Source organism: Eleutherodactylus coqui, chromosome 2 (assembly GCF_035609145.1).
Source record: "Eleutherodactylus coqui strain aEleCoq1 chromosome 2, aEleCoq1.hap1, whole genome shotgun sequence".
Lineage (NCBI taxonomy): Eukaryota > Metazoa > Chordata > Amphibia > Anura > Eleutherodactylidae > Eleutherodactylus > Eleutherodactylus coqui.
This window is the reverse complement of record NC_089838.1, coordinates 288838598-288853695: the sequence shown is the minus strand read 5'-3', so window position 1 is coordinate 288853695 and position 15098 is coordinate 288838598. Positions and strand designations below refer to the sequence as shown.

Below are 15098 nucleotides of genomic sequence, written 5' to 3'. Positions count from 1 at the left end.
ACCCATTGTGGCCCTAATTTTATGTCTCGATGCACAACGGGGCCCTAAATGAAAGGAGTAGTCGGTGGCTTTCAGAACAGAAATTTAGCTTGAAGGCTCTTTAGGCCCCATATCACACTTGTAGAGCTCTTGAGCGACCAAAACCATTGAGGACCCGCACAAATGACCCCATTTTGAAAACTAGACCCCTTAACGGATTTATCTAGGGGTGTACTGACCATTTTGACCCCACAATTTTTGAATGAATTCAAGCAAAGCAGAAAGAAAAAATTGGGATTTTCATTTTTTTGGCAATTCTTTCATTTTAAAAGCAGATTTTTTTCTTCAGCACACATATAAAAGAAGACTTGAACCCCAAAATAGATACCCCCGCTTGTCCCGTGTTCAGAAACATACCCATTGTGGCCCTAATTTTATGTCTTGAAGCACAACGGGGCCCTAAATGAAAGCAGTAGTCGGTGGCTTTCAGAACAGAAATTTAGCTTGAAGGCTCTTTAGGCCCCATATCACACTTGTAGAGCTCTTGAGCGGCAAAAACCATTTAGGACCCCGACAAATGACCCCATTTTGAAATTAGACCCCTTAACGAATTCATCTAGGGGTGTACTGCGTATTTTGACTCCACAATTTTTAAATGAATTTGAGTAAAGCAGAAGGAACAAAATCCCAATTTTGATTTTTTTAGCTGATTGTGTCTTTTTAATAGAAAGGTTTTTTGTGCAGCGAATTTATGAATGAAGACTTGCACCCCAAAATGGATACCCCTGTTTGTCCCGCGTTCAGAAACATACTTATTGTAGCCCCAATCTGCTAACTGGGGACATGGTGAAGCCTGTAATGGAGAGAACACCCATTGGATTTTAGGGCACAACTGAATAAATTCCAGGCCTCATTGCTCACTTGTAGAATCATTAAACTGCCAAAACCATTGAGGACCCCCACAAATGACCCCATTTTGAAAACTAGACCCCTTAACGAATTCATCTAGGGGTGTACTGTGTATTTTAACTGCACAATTTTTGAATGAATTGGAATAAAGCGGAAGGAACAAAATCCCAATTTTGATTTTTTTAGCTGATTGTGTCATTTTTTTTTCATAAATTTGTCATTTTCATGACAGTTTTCTTTGTTTTAAGCAGAGAAAACTGGGGAGATGTACCCCAAGGTTTATAGCGGTAATTGTTCTGTGTTCAGCAATACCCCCATTATAGGTCCAATTTGCATACAGGACACATTGCTAGGCCTATAATGGAGGGAGCACCTATTGGATTTCAGGGCGCAACTAAATAAAAATGACTCCCTAAAAAGAACACCCCCCCCCTCCTTTTGGCGTTTCAGGACAATAAATTATAGGGCGGCATAAGTGATAAAGAAATTAAAAAAGTAAAATTAATAATGTAAAACGGTGTGATAAATTTCGAAACAGGGGTAATTACAAAGGCCAGGGTGGGATGGGCACGTGGGGCAATAAAAACGTGTATCCCTCCTCCTCCCTTGCTTTGTGCAGACGCGACACCTTTTTTGAGAGTATTTTTTGCCCGGAGTCTCCGGGATGGGGTGCATAAAGTGGCGCTCTGTGAGCCTTCGCACCTCCTCAGATTCCAATGCATTTCGAGGTGCGGTGGTCTCAAATAATAGATGCTCGATGAGCTCCTCCTGGAACTGGAGGAAGCTCAGGGTGCCCCCAGATAACTTATAGACGACGTGCGCGTTATAGGTAGCGATCTGTATTAGGTAGATCGCTACCTTCTTATACCACGCACGCGTCTTTCTTTTAACCAAGTACGGTTGTAGAGCTTGGTCGGATAAATCGCCCCCCCCCATAAATTTATTATAATCAGTCACACAGACCGGTTTTATTTTCTGCGTTGCAGCCCCCTCTCCCTTACTGCAACGCAGGCGTCTGTGTGAATGGTGGACAGCATATAAACGTCCTTTTTGTCGCACCACTTTATCGCAAGTAAGGGGTCCTTTGCCAGCGCGTAAGACGCTCCTTTGTCCACGCGTCTTGAAACTAGGGGTTGTGGGAACCCTACTCTATTTCTGCGCACCGTTCCGCAGGCACCTGTGTCTGCGTCATGTAATGCCTTGAACAGGGGGATGCTGGTGTAATAATTGTCCGTGTAAATGTGGTACCCTTTATTTAAAAAAGGGCCCACAAGCTCCCACACAATTTTCCCACTCACGCCGATATTTTCAGGACAATTGGGGGGATTTAGGTGGCGGTCTCTGCCCTCATAAATAAAAAAATCGGACGTATATCCGCTCGCGCTTTCACATATTTTATATAGTTTCACACCATATCTTGCGCGTTTTGATGGTATGAACTGGCGAAAAGATAGACAGCCCTTGAAGCTCATTAGCGACTCGTCTACCGACAAATTTTTTTCTGGGGTGTAAACGTTTTTAAAATAATCTTTTAATAGAATTATAAGGGGCCTCAACTTAGACAAGCGGTCATACTCTGGGTCGTTTCTGGGGGGAATTTGTGTATTATCGGCGAGGTGGAAAAATCGCATGGTGTTTTCGAACTGCTGGCGGGGCATTACAGACGCAAACACAGGTGTTGCGTGAACGGCGCTAGCAGACCAGTAGGACCGTAAAGATGGTTTTTTTACGAGTCCCATAAGAAGGACAATTCCCAGGAATTTTTTAACTCCTGGGATGTCAATGGGGGTCCACGTCCTGGAGAATAACGACGCAGGCTGCGCGGTTATGTACTGTCCGGCATAAGTGTTTGTCTGCCGGACAATGAGATCCAGGACGGCATCACTTATGAATAAATTAAAAAAATTAAATGGAGTGAAATTAGCGACGTCCGCATTTATGCCAGGCGTGGCGGTAAATGCGGGGATGCGGGGCAAAAATTCATCTGCGTTACTCCACGCAGTCGCAGGCGCCACAATGCTTGGCCCTGCTGCCCCAACAACTACCTCAGCCTCTACAGCGCTAGAGGCTGAGTCGTCGCTTAAAAAAAACTCCGATACGCTGGTAGCCTCGCTACCGGAGCTTGACGCAAAGAGCATCGCATACGCTTGCTCTGTGGTATAGCGTCTACGATCCATTTTATAAATTTTTTAAAAATGGACGTAAAAAAAAATGAAAAAAAATAATGTAACCCACAAAAAAAGACGGACGTGGGTATAGTGGGGTAATTAGGGTATGAGGGGTGGCGAAGACAGGGTGAGGAGGTAGACAAAAAAAAATATATATATTTTACCCCCCCCCCCCCCCCCCAAAATTTAAAAAAAAAAAACAGACGCGGGTGTAGAGGGGTAATAAGGGTACGAGGGGCGGTAAATATGGGACAGCGGCGGGGTTTTTTTCTGTGTTTTTTCACTGAATATCGCACACGATTTTTCTCAGCTATCTCTCTCCTGTCACAAATCACTCTGAGTGACAGGGGAGAGATACACAGGACTCATCGTGTGCCATATTTACTAAACAAATGACATGGATGGCTGTGATAGGTATATCACAGCCATCCATGTCAGCAGGAACCAATCACTTTGGTCCCTGCAAGTCACTATGCCCAAGGCAACTTTTGCCTTAGGCTCTACTGCGCATGCGCCGCCATTTTGGCAGTTTTGCCGTTATTTCTGGCAATTTTGGGGGCTTTGGGGACTTTTGGGGACTATTTTCATCTCCCCTCACGGATCCGATCCGTGAGGGGAGATGAAACTTATACACTTTTTAACTTTTTACAACTTTTCCATGATCGCCGCTATCCATGGGATAGCAGCGATCACGGAAGCGGGGACCGCTTACCGCAGTCCCCACTGACATCTACCGGCGCCCGACTATCTGTTGATAGCCGGGCGCCAGGAGATTTCAAATCTCCCGGGCGATCCGGGCTTCTGCGCATGCGCAGAGTCCCGCGGCAATGGCAGATCGCCACGGAACATCTCGGAGGACGGGGGTAAGTATTTTCACCTCCCCTCATGGATCCGATCCATGAGGGGAGGTGAAACTTTTGTTTTTTACAACTTTTTGTAACTTTTTCGCGATTGCCGTTTACCTCCGGTAAACGGCGATCGCGGGTCCGGGGACCGGTCACCGTGGTCCCCGGCAGCATCGCCTGTCTCTCGGCTACCTGCAGGTAGCCGGGAGATGGGAAATTTTAAATTTCCCGGGCAACTGCCGCTTCTGCGCATGCGCCGCCAGTTTTCTCCTGGCGCGCATGCGCAGAATACGCCGGAGGGCCGCCGACATCGCCGGGGACAGCAGGGGACCGCCGGGGACTTCGGTGAGCAGTTTCAGCGCCCCCCATGGTTGCGACCCATGAGGGGAGCTGAAACTTCATCTTTTTTTCACTTTTTGTTTACTTTTTTGCGATCCGCGCTATCCATTGGATAGCGCCGATCGCAATGCCGGGGGGGACTGCCCGCATCCTGGGATGACAGCTCCATGCTGTCGGCTACCTGCGGGCACCGACAGCATAGAGCTGTCACGTCCTCAGGCCAGTGGGCATCAATCCAAAGAGGATGCATAAAACTACGTCCTCTAGGATTAAGGCCCACTTAGGCAGGACGTAGTTTCCCGATGGGGCCGTCGTTAAGGGGTTAAACACACGCCCGACTCAGCAAACAAGACCTGGAGGTCCTTTTACAAGCAAATGGAGATGACAAAGTGTTAATGGCTATTAAAGCCATTAACACTTTATGCAAATGCATCTCTAAAGGCCCATTTACACTGGACGATTAACGCTAAAAATTCACTAATCGGCGATCATTTTAGCGATAATAAGTGCGTGTAAATGGGCGCGGGGCACCCGCATCTCGGGCACTTTTTGCTGATCCTTAAAATCAAGCTGACTTGATTTTAACGATCACTTTTATCAGTCGTTCTCCACGGGGGAGTGCAGATAGCATTATTTCCCCGTGGAGAACAAAGAATCTGAGCGCAGATAATAGCCTCGGGCTATTAGCTGTGTTCAGTGAAGGCTTCATTTACATACATAGCTACTTAAATATAATTTATTTTTTATGCAAAATAATTGCTCAAAGCTGTCGCTCAAACTGTCATTTGAGCGATCTTTGAACGATTATCTGCTTGTGTAAATGGGCCTTAAATCTTTCGGCAGTTTGAAAGATTATCTTTGCATGAAAAACACTTTAGTAAAGCAAAATTTGATCAGCTCAGAATTAAAGTTCCCTGATAAGGCTTCCTATTGAGTGACAACTGGAAGTTAATTATATTATGGTAATCATTTCCCAAGAGTCCCTCAACCTGCAACGCCATGATTCTGTCCGGTCTGTTGGTTACTAAGTCTAGAATGGCCCTCCCTCTAGTTGGCTCCCATAAAAGTTGGGTATGGTAGTTACTGTATCTTTAATTGTTCTCAAGAACTTATCACCCTTGAGAGATTTGCAGTTTTTACCTTCCCATATTAAGCCCGGATAATTAAAGTCCCCCATAATAATTACTTTGCTGGTGTTTGATACTTCTTCTATTTGTCTAATTAATAAGTTTTCAGTTTCTTCTGTTCTTTTTTTGTGGCCTATAGAAATCTCCTATCAGGATTTTATTAGTATTCCATTTTTATATTTCTAACCATAGAGATTCCACGTGTTCATCTCCTACACCTAGATCCTCTCGTAGTCTTGGCATTAAATAGGATTTAACATACAGACATACCCCTTCTGGTTCCCAAGGTCTCTTCTGAAGAGTTTGTAACCCTGTAAATTCATTTGTTTATTTGTGTTTTATAGCAAGCCACAGTAAATAAAAAAGGGAAAGATGCACCCAGCAATTCCACTGATCCCAAGTGACAATACACTTTTGATTTATATAGCTATTATTTGTAGCGCTTCTGCTCCTCCCCCATATGTTACAGAAAAATAAAAAAGTTATATTTTTGGGGGGGAGCAAGAAGGGGAAAACAAACATGAAAAATGTCCATTTCCTCAAGGGGCTAATAAAACACAAGCAAATTACATGCTGGAGTCTAAATGATGCCCTAAAAGAGTTAAATAAGAAACCACATCTACTGTACAGCCCCTTAGTACAGTACAACGACCCATCAATGATCTCTTCCATCTTACCAGCTGTATCCATGCGGACTGTACAGTCAGGGGGTATCCAGCCCTTTTCACAATGGCACTCCAGATCATGATCACAAACCTGCAGGAAAAAGAAGCCGTATCAGCCACAAGACAATAGGAGAGAATATTTCTCAGTGTCAAATGTGTATGACGGTAGTACATCGGAGATCTGGGGAGCACATTTAGTCTCACCGCATGTCCTGAGCATTTGGCTTGACAATTTGCTGTCATGTAGGATTCTTCTATGCTGGAACATTTCCCATTCATACAGACCTGAAAAACACAGTAATTCACAATTAGATATTGATATTAACCTGACTTCTCTTTTGTATCATTTACTACAATCATCCAGGACTTACATTAGTAAAAGGTTCCACAGCAAATAAGGGAACACTCAGCAGTGGCTAGAAATAATATTTTTACAATATCCCATGTATCCCCTATAAGAGGCTTTATGTAGGTGGGACATGGGGGAATTAGTATCAAAAGCTGTCCAGTTTGGTATCGTGACCTCACCTACTGCAGAAATCCTTCATGTATGATGTACATTTGTAATGACACTGAGAATCATAGAATGGTAGAGTTGGAAGGGACCTCCAGGGTCATTGGGTCCAACCCCCTGCTCAATGCAGGATTCACTGAATCATCCCAGACATATGTCTGTCCAGCCCTTGTTTGAAGACTTCCATTGAAAAAGAACTCACCACCAGTTCCACTCATTGATCACCCTCACTGCCAGAAAGTTTTTTTTAATATCTAATCTGTGTCTCCTCCTTTTCAGTTTCATCCCATTGCTTATAGTCTTTCCTAGTGCAAATGAGAATAGGGCTGATCCCTCTGCACTGTGACAGCCCTTCAGATATTTGTAGACCGCTATTAAGTCTCCTCTCAACCTTTTTTCTGCAAGTTAAACATTCCCAGATCCTTTAACAGTTTCTCATAGGACATGATTTGCAGACCGCTCACCATCCTGGTAACTCTTCTCTAAACTTGCTCCAGTTTGCCTATGTCTTTTTTAAATTGTGGGGCCTAGACTTGGATACAGTATTCCAGATGAGGTCTGACTAAGGAAGAGTAGAGGGGGATAATGACCTCCCGTGATCTAGACTCTATGCTTCTCTTAATACATCTCAGAATTGTGTTTGCCTTTTTGGCTGCTGCATCACATTGTTGACTCATGTTCAGTCTATGATCTATTAGTATACCCAAGTCTATTGTACATGTGCTGCTGCTAAGCCAAATTCCTCCCATTCTGCAAGAGTGTTTTTTATTTTTCTTGCCCAGATGTAGGACCTTACATTTCTCCTTGTTAAATATCATTTTGTTAGTTGCCAACCACTGTGCAAGCTTTTTCTAGATGCTTTTAAATCCTCTCTCTCTTCTCTAGTGTTCGCTATCCCTCCTAGCTTTGTGTAGTTGGCAAAAGTGATCAGTTTCCACTCAATTTCCACCTCCAGAACATTTATAAAAATGTTGAACAACACAGGGCCTAGGACAGAGCCTTGTGGTACCCCACTTGCCACATTCTTCCATTTATGACCACTCTTGAGTACGATCACTCAGCCAGTTGGGAATCTACCTAACAGTTGCCTTGTAAATCCCATATTTGGTCATTTTTTCAATAAGGATGGCATGAGATACCTTGTCAAATTCTTTACTGAAGTCAAGATATACAATATCTAATGCATTTCCATTATCAACCAAGTCAGTAAGGGCTCGGTCACACAAGCGTATTTTGGTCCGATCTGCAGACGCGCTTGCGATCTGCAGATCTATAGACCCAATGCATCCCAATGGGTTCGGTCACATGTCCACTTTTTATGCGGATGTGCGATAAATTATAGGACACAACGATTCGCAGAACGCGCCTATCTGCGTTCTGCGCATCGTTGTGTTCTATATATACACTCAATGGGGCCGGCGGCAGCAGCGCCGACCCCATTGAGCACATATACTTAAAGATCGTTCTCCTCTGCCACAGCTGTAACAGCTGTGGCAGAGAAGAACGATGTTCGCCCATTGAATTCAATGGAGCTGGCAATACAGCCGGCTCCATTGAAAGCAATGGGCTGCCGGCAAGCGCTGGATGAATTTTCGGGGAAGGGCTTAAAATATAAGCCCTGCCCTGAAAACCATCCTGAAAATGTGTTAAAAAAAAAAAGTATACTCACCTTTTTCCTGCAGCCGGAGTTCAGCCGCGTCCGGCCGGTAGTTCTCCTGAACTGCTCTGTGTAGTATTCAGCCTGCTAAATGGGCTGCCACTGATTGGTCACAGCCCTCACCAATCAGAGGCAGCTCTCACTCACCCATTCATAAATGGGTGAGTGAGTGCTGCCTGATTGGCTGAGCGCAGGGACCAATTAGAGGCAGCTCTCAGCTATTGAATAACAGCTGAGAGCTGCCTCTGATTGGTCCCTGCGCTCAGCCAATCAGAGGCAGCACTCACTCACCCATTCATGAATTCATGAATGGGTGAGTGAGAGCTGCCTCTGATTGGTGAGGGCTGTGACCAATCCGAGGCAGCCCATTTAGCAGGCTGAATACTACACAGAGCAGTTCAGGAGAACTGCCGGCCGGACGCGGCTGAACTCCGGCTGCAGGAAAAAGGTGAGTATACTTTTTTTTTTAACACATTTTCAGGATGGTTTTCGGACAAGGGCTTATATTTTAAGCCCTTCCCCGAAAATTCATCCAGCGCTTGCCGGCAGCCCATTGCTTTCAATGGAGCGGCTGTATTGCCGGCTCCATTCAATTCAATAGGCGAACATCGTTCTCCTCTGCCACAGCTGTGCCACAGCTGTGCCACAGCTGTGGCAGAGGATAGCGGGGCCGTTTCACTGAAAACACTGCTAGGTGCAGATTTTTCAGCGAATCGTCGGCCCCGGTCACACAATTTGCAGATGCGCATCCGTTATGCGATCCGCAAATCGTGCGAAAAAACGCCCGTGTGACTGAGGCCTCATTCTGTCATGGAAGGAAATTAGATTTGTCTGGCATGACTTGGTTGTTACAAACCCAGGTTGGCTTTGGCTAATTACTTCATTCTCATCCAAGTACTTGCATATATGCAGTTTAATAATTTGCTCAAAGATCTTTCCCGGTATAGACGTCAGGCTCACAGGCCTGTAGTTTCCTGGATCCACCTTCTTCCCTTTTTTTTGAAGATAGGGACAACATTTGCCCTTTTCCAATCTTCTGGAATTTTCAAAGATTATGGTTTGTGGTTCAGCAATTACCTCTGCTGCTTTCTTCAGTATCCTATTCATCTGAACTTGGACCCTTGAATTCATTTAAGTTAGCTAAGTATTCCCTCACCATATCTCTGCTAATGGATAGCCTGCATTCTTTTATTTCCTCAACAGCACAAGGAAGATCAGTTGATGTTAGATCTACTTTCTGAGTGAAAAAAGATAAAAAATAGGAATTTAAAGTTCATCCTTCTTAACATCATTTTTAACCTTCCCTGTATATGATCAACTGCATGTATCATTTCATATAACATTGCCATTGCTGGAGTCCTAAGTCTCCTATAGGTATCTACCACTAGGACGTGAAATGCAATCCTAGTTAACCACATGACTTGTATGACTTTTCCATGGCACTGCTTCTCCCTGGTCTTATCAAGAGATATGGCTTAATACTAGTAATGAAAAAAATAGTAATGGGGCCCCATACATGTATCTATAATACAAAATGAAGGAACTCTGTAAATAATCTTCATGAAAAATCTCTTCATGTTTCATGCATACAGATCCTGAGCAGACAACAGCTCCCGCAGCTCTCCTGGTTTGTGTTTACAGCGGACGTCATGTGACCGCTGCAACCAGAGACACAAGCGTCACTGTCTGTTCCCCTGGCATCAGCGCTCACATCCTGGGTGCCATGATACCAGAAATTTGGGTGTTGGCGCTGTTATAAGGGATTATTTATAGTGCTGCACCCAGATAGTCACTGTAGACACTGTAGCTCTGCATGGTTTGATATCTACATTTGTTTTCTGATGTGGTGAAAGCTGAACTCTTTTTCTGAGGACTCCGCTGTGATACTATAATAGCTCCGGCTTGACGTTACTCCTGCTCCAGATTACACTTCTTCTGGTCTTGTGTGTCTCTTCAGTTTGCATGGCCCCCACCAATCAGACCAAACTTACTAATAAGTTACAGCACTCTACGTGACCCAGCACTATGGCAGATCCTCAGCCTAGTGTCTCTACAGAGTCTCATTGGATCTCTTTCTGGAACAGCTACTCCAGATGCATTTTCAACGACTGGTCCACAATCGTGAAAAAGATAGATGCTTTACAGTCAGATTTTAGCTTGCTACAAGCGGACGTACAAAAGAGAATGCCCTACTGTGGTGGAGACCCGGGTTTTTGATTTGGAAGATGTAGCCACACCACCTAGCGCTCAGCTGCAGGCTCTTCTTCTACACAACAGAAACTCGACAACTTGGAAAAATTATCATGCAGATGCAACATCAGACTGATAGGACTGAGGGAGTTAAGGGAAGAAATCCCTGTGAATATCTTGAGTCGCTTCTTAAAGGGGTTGTCCCGAGGCAGCAAGTGGGTCTATACACTTCTGCATGGCCATAATAATGCACTTTGTAATGTACATTGTGCATTAATTATGAGCCATACAGAAGTTATAAAAAGTTTCATACTTACCTGCTCCGTTGCTGGCGTCCTCGTCTCCATGGTGCCGACTAATTTTCGCCCTCCGATGGCCAAATTAGCCGCGCTTGCGCAGTCCGGGTCTTCTCCTCTTCTCTATGGGGCTCCGTGTAGCTCCGCCCCGTCACGTGCCGATTCCAGCCAATCAGGAGGCTGGAATCGGCAATGGACCGCACAGAAGCCCTGCGGTCCATGGAGACAGAGGATCCCGGCGGCCATCTTCAGCAGGTGAGTATGAAGATGCCGGACCGCCGGGATTCAGGTAAGCGCTGTGGGGGTTGTTTTTTTAACCCCTGCATCGGGGTTGTCTCGCGCCGAACGGGGGGGGGGGGTTTAAAAAAAAAAAACCCCGTTTCGGCGCGGGACAACCCCTTTAAGGAAATCTATGGGTCGAACTTCTTCTCGTCTCTTTTTTGTGTTAAGCATATCACATTCCAACTACAATGCCTCCTTCGGGGCACGTTTATTGCTAGACTGCTGAAGTAAAGGAGCGTAGCCTAGCGGGGGATGTGAAAGGTAATTAGGTGCGAGCTACTGCTAAACCTCCTATTCGCTATTCTGATCCTGGCTTGCTAAAATATCTGTGTACATATGCTGAGGAGGTCCAGAGCTGTCTGCTGACACCATGACCCACAGAAAAGACCAACTTATATGCAGTGAAGGAAGCGGTCCAGGGATCCACGATGGCGCCGTGTGCCGTTGCAGGGCTGACTGGGGTGGGGACACTGTCGTAAAACTGGCAAAGTTTGTCAAAACTACCTCCCTGCCTGCGCCTAGGTCACCAGCAGAAGAGAGTGATCCTTTTACCAGAGGCTGTGAGGCATATTGGGAGGACAGACAGTCTATGCAGGATGCAGCATGTAGGTCAGGCAGCTACTAAGACCATATGATTATTCAGGCCCCGTTCACACGAGCGTCTGTTCGTGCGTACATAGGTGCGCACAAAACCGCGCATCCACATACGTGCAAAAACACGCGTGAATGAAGCTCCGTGCACCATTGCTTTCAATGGGGCCGTGGCTGCTTAAAATATGAGCCCTTCCCTGAAAATCATCCCTAGCTTGTGTAAAAAAAATATATACTCACCTCTCCACCGCTGCCGGGGCTCAAGCGCGTCTAGCTACTTGTCTCCCTGCACTGATGTGAAGCTCTTTCAACAGGCGGGGATTTAAAATCCTTGCCTACTGAAAGGGCTGTATCTGATTGGCTGAGTGTTCAGCCAATCACAGGCAGTACTCAGCCATTCATTAAATGACAGCTGACCGCTGCCTGTGATTAATATTGTTACGAACTTGCTAATTGTCTTTCTGTTATTCCTATGTTATTCTGTTATTCATTATTGTGGTACGGGGGTGTCTGCTTTCCTCTACGATTCTTTCCTTATTGTAAGTAGATATTTTTTAGTCTGATAGATGCAGATCCCACAATTATCTCAAGAACATGGCTGAGCACCTCTAGACTGGCTGTACGTGGTGATTGCAGGTGGTTGAGAGTTAAGGAAACAGCCGAACGAGCTGCACTACACTGCTTTTGTAACTCTCTAGGAAGTGAATGGCAGTTACGGAAGCAGAATAGCACAGCAAACTATTCTGTACCCACAACTTCCATACACTTGTATGGGAGTTACAGAAACAGTGTAGCAAAGGCCAAAATGGGCCGTTTCTGTACTTCTGGCCACTTTGGCCACAGTGAACACAGAAATATTTCCCATCTTTGGCATTATGGGCCGAGATGAGAATACCCCTTAAATTTAAATGCAATTGCAAAAAATACAAAAGTTGCATTCATAGCCTTTTAATGAGCCTCAATGATTTCTATCCATTGATGTGTGTACAGCAGATTACTAAGGTTATAAACAGTATATATTGTTACATTTGACATTGTGCAGATACACAAGTATGTGTGTACTTACATTTGTAGCACTGCACTTTGTCCCTGTAGCCACCAGTCCACCATCAAATACAAAGGTCTTACATGCTTTAAAGGTAACGACATATCCTCTGATGTTAGGAGTGGGTGCACCACCGCTACAGTACAGAAGTCCACAATTTACATCCCTGCAAGGAAATACAAAGTGTGTTCTACTAGTGACAAGAAATTAACAGATATTAATGATTTATGAGCAATTTACGGTATTCTAGACACAGCACGGGCCGACTACTGAGCAAGAAGAATCCACAGCTCCCCAGAGACACATGTACCAGCTCTCCTCGCAGACAGCTCACACATCTCCTCGCCCTCCTCCCACTACTACTCTTCCTACTCCTACTACTAGCATCTCCGCTCCTGCTGTCATTGTCCCCACTGCGCTCCGCCCCCCCCCCCCCGTGTCACTTTTCAAGCCACCAGCCCTCTGTACCGACCCCGCTGTCACTGTCCTCCCTCCCCTGCCTCCTATGTCCGCTCCCGGCCCTGCTGTCACTCTCCCCGAAGACAGGGAGGGGGTATAGGGGGGTGTTATTATGTGGAGGGGCCGGGGCTGAAGACGGGACAGCCCCACAAAAGAGCAGCGGCTGATTGTCAGCCGGCAAGTAACAGCTCACCTCAAAATAAAAACAGATAAAAAAAGCAGAGTAGTCACTATCTGGTTCTAATGACTAAAATACAGGTGACCCTAGCATACTCACTCCTTTGCACACGGAATGTACTTTGTCCCTTCTTTCCTGCAGTATCCCCTTGCACTGCCTTCTGCATTCGCTGTAAAACACTGATCATCTCCAGTGATGGCTCCTAAAAAAGAAGAAACTAAATGTAATGAAAGCTGACATATCCATTGTAGGATGCCAGGTAAATGAGGTTATTCTATATCCTGCTGCAAAAACAGGAAACAACACTACAGATTTTAGTAAGTATTCAGCCTCAGACACTGCCCTTTGCCTGGCTTACATTCTGATACCCCACACAAATGCTAAACGATTAATTGTTGTGGGCTTGACAACTGACGGAAAGGATCATGAAAACTGTATAAAGGGAATGGTGGTGCGGGTGCATTACCAATGTTCCATTCACTCGGCTATCTGCTTAGAAGTGAATGGAGTGGTGGTTCTGCATGCCCATCGCTGTTGAATTCACTCGATGGACTAACCATGCCACATTCTCGTGATCCCTGTAGGTCCCAGTAGTCGGACTTACAGCAATCAATAAATTATCTACAGGATAACCCCTTTAGGCTGCTTTTACACATGGTGGAGAATTTCGCCATGGACAAATCCACACCAAAATCTGTATGTCTAAAATGTAAATGTTCCACAGTATTGCTGCAGATCTCGCTCCTAGCAAATCCGAAGGAATTCTGCGGCAATTCCACTTCAAAACCAAGCGCCAAAATTGGGAAAATTAAAAAAAATATATTTTTTCACATTTTCAATTGCAATATCTCAAATATGTGCAAACATACTGTACAATTTTTTGATAAAATGTATATTTCCAGCTGTTAACTTTATTCTGGATGCATATTTAAAAAAATTTCGTTTTTTTTTAACCATTTAGGAGACGTACAAATTTAAAGGAGATGTCCCGCGCCGAAACGGGTTTTTTTTTTTTTAAACCCCCCCCCCCGTTCGGCGCGAGACAACCCCGATGCAGGGGTTAAAAAAACCACCCGCACAGCGCTTACCTGAATCCCGGCGGTCCGGTGACTTCAATACTTACCGCTGAAGATGGCCGCCGGGATCCTCTATCTTCGTGGACCGCAGCTCTTCTGTGCGGTCCACTGCCGATTCCAGCCTCCTGATTGGCTGGAATCGGCACGTGACGGGGCGGAGCTACACGGAGCTACACGGAGCCCCATAGAGAACAGCAGAAGACCCGGACTGCGCAAGCGCGGCTAATTTGGCCATCGGAGGCCAAAAATTAGTCGGCACCATGGAGACCAGGACGCCAGCAACGGAGCAGGTAAGTAAAAAACTTTTTATAACTTCTGTATGGCTCATAATTAATGCACAATGTATATTACAAAGTGCATTATTATGGCCATACAGAAGTGTATAACCCCACTTGCTGCCTCGGGACATCTCCTTTAACATTGATTATTAACATTTTAAGGAACATTTTGTTTTTCTACACCAAGCCAAGATTGCAAAGGCTCATAGGTGTCAGAATGAAAGATACTCCCACAAATGACCCCACTCTAGAAACTAAACCCCTTAGTGTATTCACTGAGGGGGGGGGGGGGGGGGGGGGGGAGGGTCACGAGTATTTTGACCCACATATTTTTTTCAGAAGTTAATGCAATTTAGAAGAAAAAAAAAATGTCATAGTTTTGCAAATGTGTCATTTTAAAGGCACATTTTTTTCTATAGTGCACATGACAATGTGGATTTACACCCCAAAATGGATACCCCTTTTTTTCCCTGTGTTCAGAAACATACCCATTGTGGCCC

The 15098-nt window shown here is 45.1% G+C and overlaps 1 protein-coding gene across 1 annotated transcript in view; it reads right to left on the bottom strand.

The window, feature by feature from the left end:
- LOC136610189 (zinc metalloproteinase-disintegrin-like MTP4) overlaps positions 1–15098 on the bottom strand; it is a 72805-nt gene that overhangs the window by 11083 nt on the left and 46624 nt on the right. The window contains exons 17-21 of the mRNA XM_066589431.1: positions 13340–13446; positions 12629–12773; positions 9360–9440; positions 6237–6317; positions 6045–6123 (exon numbers count right to left, since the gene is read on the bottom strand). Coding sequence (XP_066445528.1) covers positions 6045–6123; positions 6237–6317; positions 9360–9440; positions 12629–12773; positions 13340–13446 — 493 coding nt within the window. The remainder of the gene's footprint in view (positions 1–6044; positions 6124–6236; positions 6318–9359; positions 9441–12628; positions 12774–13339; positions 13447–15098) is intronic.